The sequence below is a fragment of the Lingula anatina genome, chromosome 6 (assembly GCF_051362555.1).
Source record: "Lingula anatina isolate TDL-2025a chromosome 6, LinAna3.0, whole genome shotgun sequence".
NCBI lineage: Eukaryota > Metazoa > Brachiopoda > Lingulata > Lingulida > Lingulidae > Lingula > Lingula anatina.
In genome coordinates, this window is record NC_141772.1 from 13,593,424 (window position 1) to 13,606,791 (window position 13,368).

The 13,368-nt window shown below is 35.0% G+C and overlaps 2 protein-coding genes, 1 long non-coding RNA gene and 3 other non-coding genes across 6 annotated transcripts; all 6 read right to left on the reverse strand.

Moving 5' to 3' along the window:
• Positions 1 to 210: 210 nt before the first annotated feature.
• Positions 211 to 284, reverse strand: Trnat-agu (transfer RNA threonine (anticodon AGU)). The gene has a single exon. It is a non-coding gene; the product is annotated as a tRNA-Thr (tRNA).
• A 1,788-nt stretch (positions 285 to 2,072) lies between these two features.
• On the reverse strand, positions 2,073 to 5,460 carry LOC147761180 (uncharacterized). The gene is made up of 8 exons (XM_087015842.1): positions 5,358 to 5,460; positions 5,024 to 5,071; positions 4,475 to 4,593; positions 4,102 to 4,204; positions 3,699 to 3,783; positions 3,343 to 3,471; positions 2,815 to 3,084; positions 2,073 to 2,495 (listed from the first exon to the last, which is right to left on the reverse strand). The coding sequence occupies exons 1-7, from the start codon at positions 5,400 to 5,402 to the stop codon at positions 2,942 to 2,944; spliced, it is 672 nt and encodes a 223-aa protein (XP_086871968.1). The 5' UTR covers positions 5,403 to 5,460; the 3' UTR covers positions 2,073 to 2,495; positions 2,815 to 2,941.
• Positions 5,461 to 6,257: 797 nt separating this feature from the next.
• On the reverse strand, positions 6,258 to 6,331 carry Trnat-agu (transfer RNA threonine (anticodon AGU)). The gene has a single exon. It is a non-coding gene; the product is annotated as a tRNA-Thr (tRNA).
• Positions 6,332 to 7,950: 1,619 nt separating this feature from the next.
• On the reverse strand, positions 7,951 to 8,865 carry LOC147761182 (uncharacterized). The gene is made up of 2 exons (XR_015335320.1): positions 8,759 to 8,865; positions 7,951 to 8,437 (listed from the first exon to the last, which is right to left on the reverse strand). It is a non-coding gene; the product is annotated as an uncharacterized LOC147761182 (long non-coding RNA).
• A 5-nt stretch (positions 8,866 to 8,870) lies between these two features.
• Positions 8,871 to 10,704, reverse strand: LOC147761183 (uncharacterized). The gene is made up of 4 exons (XM_087015204.1): positions 10,675 to 10,704; positions 9,616 to 9,697; positions 9,273 to 9,401; positions 8,871 to 9,025 (listed from the first exon to the last, which is right to left on the reverse strand). Exons 1-4 carry the CDS (start codon positions 10,702 to 10,704, stop codon positions 8,886 to 8,888), a joined length of 381 nt encoding a protein of 126 aa, XP_086871330.1. The 3' UTR covers positions 8,871 to 8,885.
• A 2,182-nt stretch (positions 10,705 to 12,886) lies between these two features.
• On the reverse strand, positions 12,887 to 12,960 carry Trnat-agu (transfer RNA threonine (anticodon AGU)). The gene has a single exon. It is a non-coding gene; the product is annotated as a tRNA-Thr (tRNA).
• Positions 12,961 to 13,368: the final 408 nt, after the last annotated feature.

Below are 13,368 nucleotides of genomic sequence, written 5' to 3' on the forward strand. Positions count from 1 at the left end.
CAAACAAACCAAACTCTCGCTCTAGAAAGAAAATGCTATTGCCCCTAAATAAATATTATTAGAGATTACTTTAATTTCTTTCATTGCTAAATTTCCACTAGAATTCGAATGTATCCAAATGCCATGATAACATCAACTACTATTTTGTTAGAAAGTTGCCATTCAGAGAAGATAAATCATCGGTCAATCATATTTTTTTTGTGAAAAAAAAGGCCCTACTGGGATTCGAACCCAGGATCTCCTGTTTACTAGACAGGCGCTTTAACCAACTAAGCCATAGAGCCGAGATGTAGGTAAATAAATATCGAAATAATAAAAAAAATAAAGATCAGACAGATACAGATCCCTGTTTTACCACGGCAAGTGTAGCGGATGACGATATCATTTTATGATTTGTGATCACCATATACTGCTTAAAGGTGCTCTTCCAAACAGTAGAATGGAAAATCTCAAGTTTAGCAATAACGACAAATTCAATTTAATCATAACTAACTTAGGTGAGACAGTGCTATAAAATAGTCCTTAGTTAGTACCCGAAATGTCTCTTTTGAGAAAAGGAAAAGACGGGTGCGATTCTCACTGTGGGTGCGAGAGGTCCCGGGTTCAATTCCCGGCCGAAGCCTATTCTTCTTCATCTAATCTTGTACTTTAGCGATCATGGTGGATAAAATAGTGAGAAAAATGCCAATCCGTGATATGCGACCAATAACATTTATAAAAAAAAGAAAATATCAAAAAGCTTTGATTATTATTAGTTTAATTAGATATTGAATATCATAACATATCAAAATTCTCAATAAATTCCCCGTGGCCATCATTTTTTTGGGAATGAGTGAAAGAAGTATCCATGAAATCCCGCCAGCCATTGTTCCCTCTGTCTCCATTTTTCTCAGCTGAACGACCTCGAGCATACGACACGCTTTGACTGGTTATTTGCTGAACAAAAGAGATCAAATGTGTGTCTTCGCGTGCCAAGCACACCTTACAGCTTCCTTTTCAGCTAGTTATTAATTGCGGGTGTGTATATATATAGTATTACTATTAAATAACTGAAATTTAAGATGATTAAAAAGATGACGGTCAAAAAAGAAAAAAGAGACGCACTTCCACAGATATGCTTAGCAACAGATATTAAACGCGTGTCTTCGTGTGTCAAGCACACCACACGACTCCAGTTTCAGCGACTGATTAACTATGAGTATGTGCAGTATTACTACAGATAGCAGGATGGATTTTGCAATAAAAACATATACAAATACAAATATATTTATGAATATCAAAGAGGATAGAACAAAAAATTGAAAACACTTCTGTCCATTGTTGTCCCAAAGAAAGAAACAGACAGCATGGGGCAAATGGGAAAATGTTAATACTGGAATCACATTAACGAGTGAGTTATCATTAAACAAAAAGAAAAAAAACAGCAATAAATGGAATTAATAAAATGAAAAGGCTGAAGGTTGAGGCGAGGAATGAAATATAGCTTTCAAGTTTCCAGTGTTTGATGTTGCAATTTTTTATCAACGTGATCAGTACTTGAAACTGTACAAACTATTCAATTAAGTGTTACTAGACGGTGGCTGGTAGAAAATCGTGGAATCGGTTTAATTTGCAGGAAGTGGAACGTGGCGTTCCAGGCACGTAGCCAACTATTGCAAAAGGGGGATTCTTTTTTCTGAAAATGTGGACCTTTTTTTCATGAAACATAAGTTTACCCTAATTAAATTTAACCATAGTTGAAGTTTTCCCTGCAAAAAGGGCGATTTTTGAACCCCCCAACCTCCAACCCCCCCCCCCCCTTATGAAAGCCTGTTAGTTGCATTGTTAAATATAATATAATAAAGATAACGCGACCGTGTTACTGTCAAAAATGATTATCCCATTATAACATGTTTACTGGGGTATTATCAATAAACTTAAAATGAGTATAATGTATACTTTAGGCTGATATTGTATATTCGACTTATTCAATTATAATTACGACAGATTAAAAATACAAGAATGGCGTCAAATAAATATATACAATTTATTTAACAAACAAAAACGTAACAAGCGCACCTTGGTATTCATCTTACCAAATTAGAGAAAACGAACACTGTTATGAATCTACTCAACAGAAAACAGTGAAGTCAGCTAACAGTGATTATCCTCGCGCATATCAATTCAAAACAAGTTGGTAGGAATGCCAGCATTCACAATGGAACAAATAATATTGGCGAAAATTACTCAGCTTTTTTGGTTCTCCTTCTTTATCAAGATCACATTACAAGATTATCAATCTACGTCTATCAAACTGAAGGCGTGAAAGCGATGAAGCACTTATGTACGAGTCACAAATGATTCAAGGACTTGGCTCTTTATTTGAGTGGGAAATATTGCTACATGTTTGTCACAAACATTACACGTGTCTTAGAAATATCAGTGTGGAATTGATCTCTTCTGACAGATTCCCGTCACACTCTGGCGTCTGTTGAGGAATGTCTGGCCTCGCATCACTGAAATATAGAACATATATTTTAAGATAAGTTCTAACGTACGGTTCGATTTTTCCGAAATAAATAATATGATGGAACTAATGAATACATAAAGACGAAATCCTCCAACTGAAAACTACTTACACAAAGAAACTTATTTACAATTTTAGGCTTGGAATAATTGACGACAAAAATATATAGTAGCTAAACGCTGACAGTGAAGAAGGATACCGATATATCAAAAACATTAAAAACGCCCATAAAACAATGTTTTTATATTCTTTGACAAAGTTTGTTTTATTACTTAATAGCTTTAATTTCATTTGCACTTTATACTTACAGTTGACTTCAGTATCTTGTCTGTCTTTGTCCTAACCACGTGGAGATGTGCCGAGACCTGCTCCCACATTTTCCCCTCTAAGAGGTCCAGATGACGCAGATGCCAGGTGTTCGTATAGCGGTCGACATTATATCTCATTAATGCTTCTTCTCATGGGGCTGACGGTGGACGTAGAAAACTTGTCATAAGTGTCGGCCTTGATGTCCATTATGACATTGTTTACTTTCTTCTTAAGGGTAGGTTCATATGACAGGTCTTCGAGTTCATGAGCTGAAAAAAACGATAAAATAAAATTATGAGTATAACTTTCTCAGAGTGAGTAAAAATTTAAATCTTTCTCAACGCATTTTAAATGAAATGATTTATACTGGATAATGAATATATCTTGGGCCTTCATGGCGTTCAAATAATGACACATATAAAATGCTGTTTTTAAAGGTGGCCAACCTTGATCAATAGATAATTATCGTACTGGTAATGTTAATTTCCTATTTTCAATCGATAGAAACTAGAATAGCTTTGACTTACCAACTTCTGTTTCTTCCTCTTCCTGTCTCCTGAGGATACTGTTGTTAAGGGGTTGTCTATTGGTAACATCTTGCTGCGTCTTTCCCTTAACTTTGCTTATCATTTTCTTAGCCTTGCGGACTAAAGAATCTGAAGAGAAATCGAAAAGAACGGTAAATGAAATCAGGTATAACTTTGCCTCATTAAGATTTATTTCCTCCTAATCACATCTTACAAACTTGTATTTTTATTTTTATTTTCATTTTCTTATTTTTACCTTTTTTTGAGGCGTCATTAGCAATAGTAGAAAATAATAAAAAGAAATATGACCCTGATAATGTACAATTTCAAAGCCGTCAATCTAAATTAAAACTCACCACTTCTTTTATTCTTCCTGGTCACGGACACACTGGACTTAGCAAGGACTGCTGGACAAGGTCTGACCACCGCTCTGCTGACCACCTAAAACATACAGAATACATATAACATTAACATAACAGAAACTCAACTTATTTTTACATTAACGGCATTTACAACATCTAAACGTAGGTCTTTAGATCAACATTTTACATTTCATTGTGGTAGCTGAGAGTATGATTTCTACATAAATAAATAAGTTTGACAAACTAATGATTTATTTTATTTCACCAAATTATCGGGTAAAAGACTATAGACGTTTTTTCTGTTAAACAATTAGAGGTATTCAACAAATTAAATGACATTGTTCTTTGGTATCGAAATTTGTTGTTTAGATATTTGCCGTTCATGTAATTTACTCACCATATTCACAGTTTCCCCGCAGTCCACTATTACTTGGATAGCCGTAGACTGGTCAACATGGTCAAAGGAGTGACCATTCACACTCAACACACGATCATTTATCCTAAAGAAAAACAACAACAAATACAGACAATTAGATTTATTGTCCCCTGAATATGACATTTTAAAATGATAAAGCAATAAGCATGTTAAATATGCATGATGAAAATTCTATTTTCACTGCATATTGAGATGGTGAATTGATATTACCTGAAGAGCTAGCTAGGTGTGGGAGAAATAAACATATGTAACTCGTACTGAAACTCGCAAATACACATCTAATAGTTTGATCACATGGCATCAGAAGTAAAACAAATAATACAGAGTGACTTACTTTAACTTTCCCTCAGCTGGTCCGATCTTTATGACGTCAGATATGACGATGGATGGATCACCATTACATGGGTTGGCATAACCACCACTTACTGCTATACCTAACCCGACCAGACGCACCTACACAAATAAAAGTAAATAACATAATCATGGATATTTGGGCAATGTTTTGCGAGTGTTGTTACATTAACATTTTTCAACTTGCTTAAATTTGTTCTCAATAGAATTAATAACAATAAAATATCTGGACACCAGTCAAAATTGGTGAAACAGAACTAAAAATTCTCAGAGTAAGTAACCTTGAACAGCCTCAAACATTTTCCATCTCCAACATCCAAATCACACGCCATTCAGTTTTAATAAATTGTGACAATTAAACAAGTCCATGCTGAGCGTTTTGAATTAATCAACATCGTGAGTGACTGAGGTCATCTGTTGTATACCTATCTTAAGGTGAGCAAAATTATGGAAATAATGTATAAATGCATTTTGATTTTTTTAAATTGGAAACAACGAAATCTAATTAACAAACACTCCATGATTGGCGTACCTTGGAGATCTTCACGCGATGAGTCTCCCACAAAACTTCCTCTACAACCTAGAAAAAGGAATAACATAATTAACAAAATATTATATTTGACAAGAAAAAGACGCACAAATGACAAAAAATCAATTTTACAACGACTAAAGTCATTTGATATTTAAGTCATTGTTGATGTTAATAATTTTCATTTACAGTACACGCCCTGTTTATAAAAAATGTATCACTGCATTTAGAATATAAAAAAATATAAATTTGGGAAAATACATTATAAATAAGTAGAGGAATAAGTAACACAGATATGATCCAAACACACAATTTGATACTGTTATAGTAATAGTACCTGACTCTTCCCTTCTCTCACGACATTACACATCTTCAACTTCATCTTTTACTCTTGAAATATCTCTTCTTTACTAGTGAACAACTGAACTGCATACAAGGATGACAGGACATGAACTGATGGTAGAACACAGTACAAGCGTGCTTTTATAGACAAGTCACCTGTGATCTTTTGACCACGGCAGAAAGAACAAATGAAATTAACGATGATCTGTCTGATCAGGTGGCTCGTGCCGCGCGACATCAAAGGTCCGACGTGATTGTTCAATTAATAGTGTAACACAGGTACTAAATAGTTAATTGGAGTTAACTGGGTTACGTGTACCTGTTATATGAAGCCAGTTTACAGGCTATACACAGTTCATCTCTTTTGTTATACTTTTATGTACTTTGATGTTAGGTTAATTCCTTTGAATAAAATATAACTGATGCCAATCATATAAAGGCTTGAAGTGAACAGGATTTGGTAACAAACAGACCACTTTTACCGACCTCTTTGTCTTTGTGTGTATGTGTGTGTGTGTTTGCGTTTGCGTGCTCATCTACCTCTTATTTGAAGCCAGTGATGGCCATATGTAATTTTTAGAACAGTGATATCCTTTTATTACTGTGATATAAGGTCAAATTTCTTTGGATGAAATTTTATCATAAATGTCAACCGTATATGCATGTAGAAAGAACATAGCTTGGATAACAAACAAACCAAACTCTCGCTCTAGAAAGAAAACGCTATTGTCCCTAAATGAATATTATTAGAGATTACTTTAATTTCTTTCATTGCTAAATTTCCACTATTATTCGAATGTATCCAAATGCCACGATAACATTTACTACTATCTTGTTAGTAAGCTGCCATTCAGAGAAGATAAATCATCGGTCAATCATATTTTTTTGTGAAAAAAGGCCCTACTGGGATTCGAACCCAGGATCTCCTGTTTACTAGACAGGCGCTTTAACCAACTAAGCCATAGAGCCGAAATGAAGGTACATAAATATCGAAATAGTAAAAAAAAAGATTAGGCAGATACAGAGCCCTGTTTACCACGGCAAGTATAGCGGATGACGACATCATTTTATTATGGCTTGTGATCTGGGGAGTCACATTTTCATAATGAAAATCTGACTGGGGAGTCACATTTTAGGGGAGTCACATTTTCATGGTACACCGGATTCAATTCTCGGCCGAAGCCTATTCTTCTTCGTCTAATCTTGTACTTTAGCCATCATGGTGGATAAAATAGTGAGAAAAATGCCCATCCGTGATATGCGACCAATAACATTTATAAAAAAGAAAATATCAAAAGGCTTTGATTATTATCATTAGTTTAATTAGATATTGAATATCATAACATATCAAAATTCTCAATAAATTCCCCGTGGCCATCACTTCTTTTGGGAATGAGTGAAAGAAGTATCCATGAAATCCCGCCAGCCATTGTTCCCTCTGTCTCCATTTTTCTCAGCTGAACGACCTCGAGCATACGACACGCTTTGACTGGTTATTTGCTGAACAAAAGAGATCAAATGTGTGTCTTCGCGTGCCAAGCACACCTTACAGCTTCCTTTTCAGCTAGTTATTAATTGCGTGTGTGTATATATATATATATAGTATTACTATTAAATAACTGAAATTTAAGATGAGTAAAAAGATGACGGTCAAAAAAGAAAAAAGAGACACACTTCCACAGATATGCTTAGCAACAGATATTAAACGCGTGTCTTCGTGTGTCAAGCACACCACACGACTCCAGTTTCAGCGACTGATTAACTATGAGTATGTGCAGTATTACTACAGATAGCAGGATTGATTTTGCAATAAAAACATATACAAATACAAATATATTTATGAATATCAAAGAGGATAGAACAAAAAATTGAAAACACTTCTGTCCATTGTTGTCCCAAAGAAAGAAACAGACAGCATGGGGCAAATGGGAAAATGTTAATACTGGAATCACATTAACGAGAAACGAGTGAGTTATCATTAAACAAAAAGAAAAAAAATAGCAATAAATGGAATTAATAAAATGAAAAGGCTGAAGGTTGAGGCGAGGAATGAAATATAGCTTTCAAGTTTCCAGTGTTTGATGTTGCAATTTTTTATCAACGTGATCAGTATTTGAAACTGTACAAACTATTCAATTAAGTGTTACTAGACGGTGGCTGGTAGAAAATCGTGGAATCGGTTTAATTTGCAGGAAGTGGAACGTGGCGTTCCAGGCACGTAGCCAACTATTGCAAAAGGGGGATTCTTTTTTCTGAAAATGTGGACCGTTTTTCATGAAACCTAAGTTTACCCTAATTAAATTTAACCATAGTTGAAGTTTTCCCTGCAAAAAGGGCGATTTTTGAACCCCCCAACCTCCACCCCCCCCCCCTTATGAAAGCCTGTTAGTTGCATTGTTAAATATAATATAATAAAGATAACGCGACCGTGTTACTGTCAAAAATAATTATCCCATTATAACATGTTTACTGGGGTATTATCAATAAACTTAAAATGAGTATAATGTATACTTTAGGCTGATATTGTATATTCGACTTATTCAATTATAATTACGACAGATTAAAAATACAAGAATGGCGTCAAATAAATATATATAATTTATTTAACAAACAAAAACGTAACAAGCGCACCTTGGTATTCATCTTACCAAATCAGAGAAAACGAACACTGTTATGAATCTACTCAACAGAAAACAGAAAAGTCAACTATAACAGTAGTTATCCTCGCGTATATCAATTCAAAACAAGTTGATAGGAATGCCAGCATTCACAATGGAACAAATAATATTGGCGAAAATTGCTCAGCTCACTGGGTTCTTTTTCTTTATAAAGATCACATTCCAAGATTATCAATCTAAGTCTGTTGAAATGAAGGCGTGAAGGCGATGGAGGATTCATGTACGAGTCACAAATGACTCAAGGGCTTGGCTCTTGACATGAGTGGGAAATATTGCTACATGTTTGTCACAAATATTACGCGTGTCTCAAAAATAACATTGAGGGTGTGATCTCTTCTGACAGATTCCCGTCACACTCTGCCATGGCGTCTGTTGAGGAATGTCTGGCCTCGCATCACTAAAATTTAGAACACATGTTTTAAGATAAGTTCTAACGTGCGGTTCGATTTTTCCGAAATAAATAATATGATGGAACTATTGACATGAATACCTCAAAGATGAAATCCTCCAACTAACTATTGACACAAAGAAAATTATTTACAATTTTAGGTATTGAATAATTGACTATTTACATTATGCAGTAACGCTGACCGCGAAGAAGCATACCAATAAAAAACGACTTCGAAACGCACATGAAACAATGTTGATAAAATAGTATTCGACATATTTCGTCTAATTATTTAAAATCCCTTATCTTATAATGCAATATTATACTTACAACTGACGTCAGTATCTTGTCTGTTTTAATCCTAACCATGTGGAGATGTGCCGAGACCTGCTCCCACATTTTCCCCTCTAAGAGGTCCAGATGACGCAGATGCGAGGTGTTCGTGTAGTGGTGGACATTATATCTCATTAATGCTTCTCATGCGGCTGACGGTGGACGTAGAAAACTTGTCATAAGTGTCGGCCTTGACGTCCATGTTGACATTGTTCACTTTCTTCTTAAGGGTAGGTTCATATGAAAGGTCTTCGATGTCATGAGCTAAAAAACGATAAAATAAAATTATGAGTATAACTTTCTCAGAGTGAGTAAATCTTTCTCAACGCATTTTAAATGAAATGATTTATACTGGAAATGAATATATCTTGGGCGTTCATGGCGTTCAAATAATGACACATATAAAATGCTGTTTTTAAAGGTGGCCAACCTTGATCAATAGATAATTATCGTACTGGTAATGTTAATTTCCTATTTTCAATCGATAAAAACTAGAATAGCTTTGACTTACCAACTTCAAATTCTTCCTTTTCTTGTCTCCTGAGGATACTGTTGTTAAGGGGTTGTATATTGGTAGCATCTTGCTGCATCTTTCCTTTAACTTTGCTTATAATTTTCTTAGCCTTGCGGACTAAGGAATCTGCAGGGAAATCGAAAAGAACTGTTAATGAAATCAGGCATAACTTTGCCTCATTAAGATTGAATTTCCTAAAATAATCACATATACCACACTTGTATTTCATTTCCATTTCATACTTTTTTGTGGCGTCATAAGCTATAGTAGAAAATAATAAAAAGATATATAACCCAGGAAATGTACAAGTTCAAACCCGCCAGTCTAAATTAAAACTCACCACTTCTGTTATTTTTCCTGGTCAACGGCACACTGGACTGAGCTGGACAATGACAAGGACTGGCCACCGCTCTGCTGACCACCTAAAACATACAGAATATATTACATAACTAATTTTCACATCAACGACATTTACAACAGCTAAACGTCGGTCTTTAGATCAACTTTTTACATTCATTGTACCCAGGGCCGTAGCCTCCGGGGGGGCAGGGGGGCAGCATCCCCCCTGGAAATTGGGGTGCAAAAAAAAAAACAATCGCAAAGGTAAAAAAATAATTGCAAAGTTGGTATCAATTCTGTGAGAAAAGGCACTCATGGCCACTAGACAATCATTCAACAATCTGTTTACAAAGGTGTACTGTTTTTAGCCAACTCAGTTCATGCCAAAAAGCTCACCCTCCCTGAGGGAGCTATCCCCCAGGCCAATTGGCGTGTTGTCTTGAAAAAATGACTGTACTTATGGCAAAATGAACCCACAATTTCTGACTTCTGATTGACCAATAAATAACAGTTAAAATGCACCAGAATGCAGTATTATACATACAGTTTTTAAAAATTTCCCACACCGTGGGAGGGGGACACCCCCTACCAAACCCTCCCCCCTCGGGGGCTTCGCCCCCTTGTGTCCGCTTACTGCCCCCCCTGGCATTTTGCTCAGGCTACGGCCCTGGTACCTAAGATTATGATATCTAAATATATAAAAAAAGTCTGACGAACGAACGATTTGTTTTATCTCACCAAATTATTGGATAAAAGACTGTAGAATTTGAGAGCTTACAAAGTCTAAATGTCGGTCTTTAGAAAAACATTTTAAATTTTATTGTGGCAGCTAAGATAATGATATCTAAATATATTTTTAAAAAGTCTGACAGACGAATGATTTGTTTCATTTCACCAAATAATTGGATAGAAAACTATAGACATTTGCTGTTTTAATTGTTAAAACAATTTGAAATAAACACTTGAGAAATTTAAAAAAAAAATGAATATTCTATAATTTAGTTCTTCGGCATACCAAACTCTGTTGGAAAAATATTTGCCGTTCATGTAATATACTCACCATATTCACAGTTTCCCCGCAGTCCACCATTACTTGGATAGCCGTAGACTGGTCAACATGGTCAAAGGAATGACCGTTCACACTCAACACACGATCATTTATCCTAAAGAAAAACAACAATAAATACAGAAAATTAGTTTTGTTGTCCCCTAAATTTGACGTTTTAGAATGATAAACCAATAAGCATGTTAAATACACATTTTGAAGATGCTGCTTTCACTGCATATTGAGATTGTGAATTCATGTTAGCTTGCTAGGTGTAAGAAAAATTAACATATGTAATTCGAACTGAAACTCGCAAATATACATCTACTAGTTTGATCATATTGCATCAGAAGTAAAAAGGGGACTTACTTTAATTTCCCCTCAGCTGGTCCAATCTTGATGACGTCAGATATGACGATGGAAGGATCACCATTACATGGGTTGTCATAAGCACCACTTACTGCTATACCTAACCCGACCAGACGCATCTACACAAATGAAATAAAACAAAACATGATAATGGACATTAGGACAATGTTTTACGGGTGTTGTTACAGTTACACTTTTCAATTAGCTTAGATTTATTCTTAATAAACGTATTTTTTACAGTAAAATGTCTGAGGAAAAGCCAAAATCGGTGAATCAGAACTAAAAATTCTCAAAGTAAGTAACCTTGAGCAGCCTCAAATATATTTTCTATCCAAATCACAAGTATGTCATTCAGTTTTAATAAATTGTGTCAATTAAACAAGCCCATGCTGAGCGTTTTGAATTAATCAACATCTTTAGTGACTGGGGTCATCTGTTGTATACCTATTTACGCTACGGTAGGCCGATAATTACATGTATCTTTTTCTTAAGGTGAGCAAAATTATGGAAATAATGTATAAATGCATTTTGAATTAATTGCAAACAACTGAACGAAATGTAATTAACAAACACTCCATGATCAACGTACCTTGGAGATCTTCACGTGATGGGTCTCCCACATAACTTCCTCTTCAACCTAGAAAAAGGAAAAGCAGATATAAAATAATATATTTGACAGTATAAAAGAGACGCACAAATGACAAAAAAATCAATTTTTAATAGAAATTTTACAATGACTAATGCCATTTGATATTTAAGTCATTGTTGGAGTAAATAATTTCCATATACAGTACACGTCCTGTTTATAAAACAATGTATCACTACATTTAAAATATTAAAATATAGAAAAACATTATAAATAAGTAGAGGAATAAACAACACTTCTAAAAGATATGATTCAAACACAATTTCATCAGTACTGTTATAGTAATAGTACCTGACTCTTCCCTTCTCTGACGACATTACACATCTTCAACTTCATCTTTTTCTCTTGGAATATATCTTCTTAGCTAGTGAACAACTGAACTGCATACAAGGATGACAGGACATGAACTGATAGTAGAACACACTATAAGCGTGCTTTTATAGACAAGTCACCTGTGATCTTTTGACCACGGCCGAGAGAACAAATGAAATTAACGATGATCTGTCTGATCAGGTGGCTCGTGCCGCGCGACATCAAAGGTCCGACGTGATTGTTCAATTAATAGTGTAACACAGGTACTAAATAGTTAATTGGAGTTAACTGGGTTACGGGTACCTGTTATATGAAGCCAGTTTACGGGCTATACACAGTTAATATCTTTTGTTATACTTTTATGTACTTTGATGTTAGGTTAATTCCTTTGAATAAAATATAACTGATGCCAATCATATAAAGGCTTGAAGTGAACAGGATTTGGTAACAAACATACCACTTTTTACCTCCCTCTTTGTCTTTGTGTGTATGTGTGTGTGTGTATGTGTGTGTGTGTGTGTGTTTGCGTTTGCGTGCTCATCTACCTCTTATTTGAAGCCAGTGATGGCCATATGTAATTTTTAAATCCGTTAATCTTTTTATTACTGTGATATAAGGTCAATTTCTTTGGATGAAATTGTATCATAAATGTCAACCGTATATACATGTGGAAAGAACATAGCTTGGATAACAAACAAACCAAACTCTCGCTCTAGAAAGAAAACGCTATTGTCCCTAAATAAATATTATTAGAGATTACTTTAATTTCTTTCATTGCTAATTTCCACTAGTATTCGAATCTATCCAAACGCCACAATAACATCAACTACTATTTTGTTAGAAAGTTGCCATTCAGAGAAGATAAATCATCGTTCAATCATATTTTTTTTTGTGAAAAAAAGGCCCTATTGGGAGTCGAACCCAGGATCTCCTGTTTACTAGACAGGCGCTTTAACCAACTAAGCCATAGAGCCGAGATGAATAAATGTAAATAACGAAATAATAAAAAATAAAGATTAGGCAAATACAGACCCCTGTTTTACCACGTATAGCGGATGAAGATATTATTTTATGATTTGTGATCGCCGTATACTGCTTAAAGGAGCTCTTCCATATAGAAGAAAGGAAAATCTCAAGTTTAGCAATAACGACAAATTCAATTTAATCATGACCAACTTAGGTGAGACAGTGCTATAAAATAGTCCTTAGTTAGTACCCGAAATGTCTCTTTTGAGAAAAGGAAAAGACGGGTGCGATTCTCACTGTGGGTGCGAGAGGTCCCGGATTCAATTCACGGCCGAAGCCTATTCTTGTTCCTCTAATGTTGTAATTTAGCGATCATGGTGGGTAAAATAGTGAGAAAAGTACCTACCGTGATATAT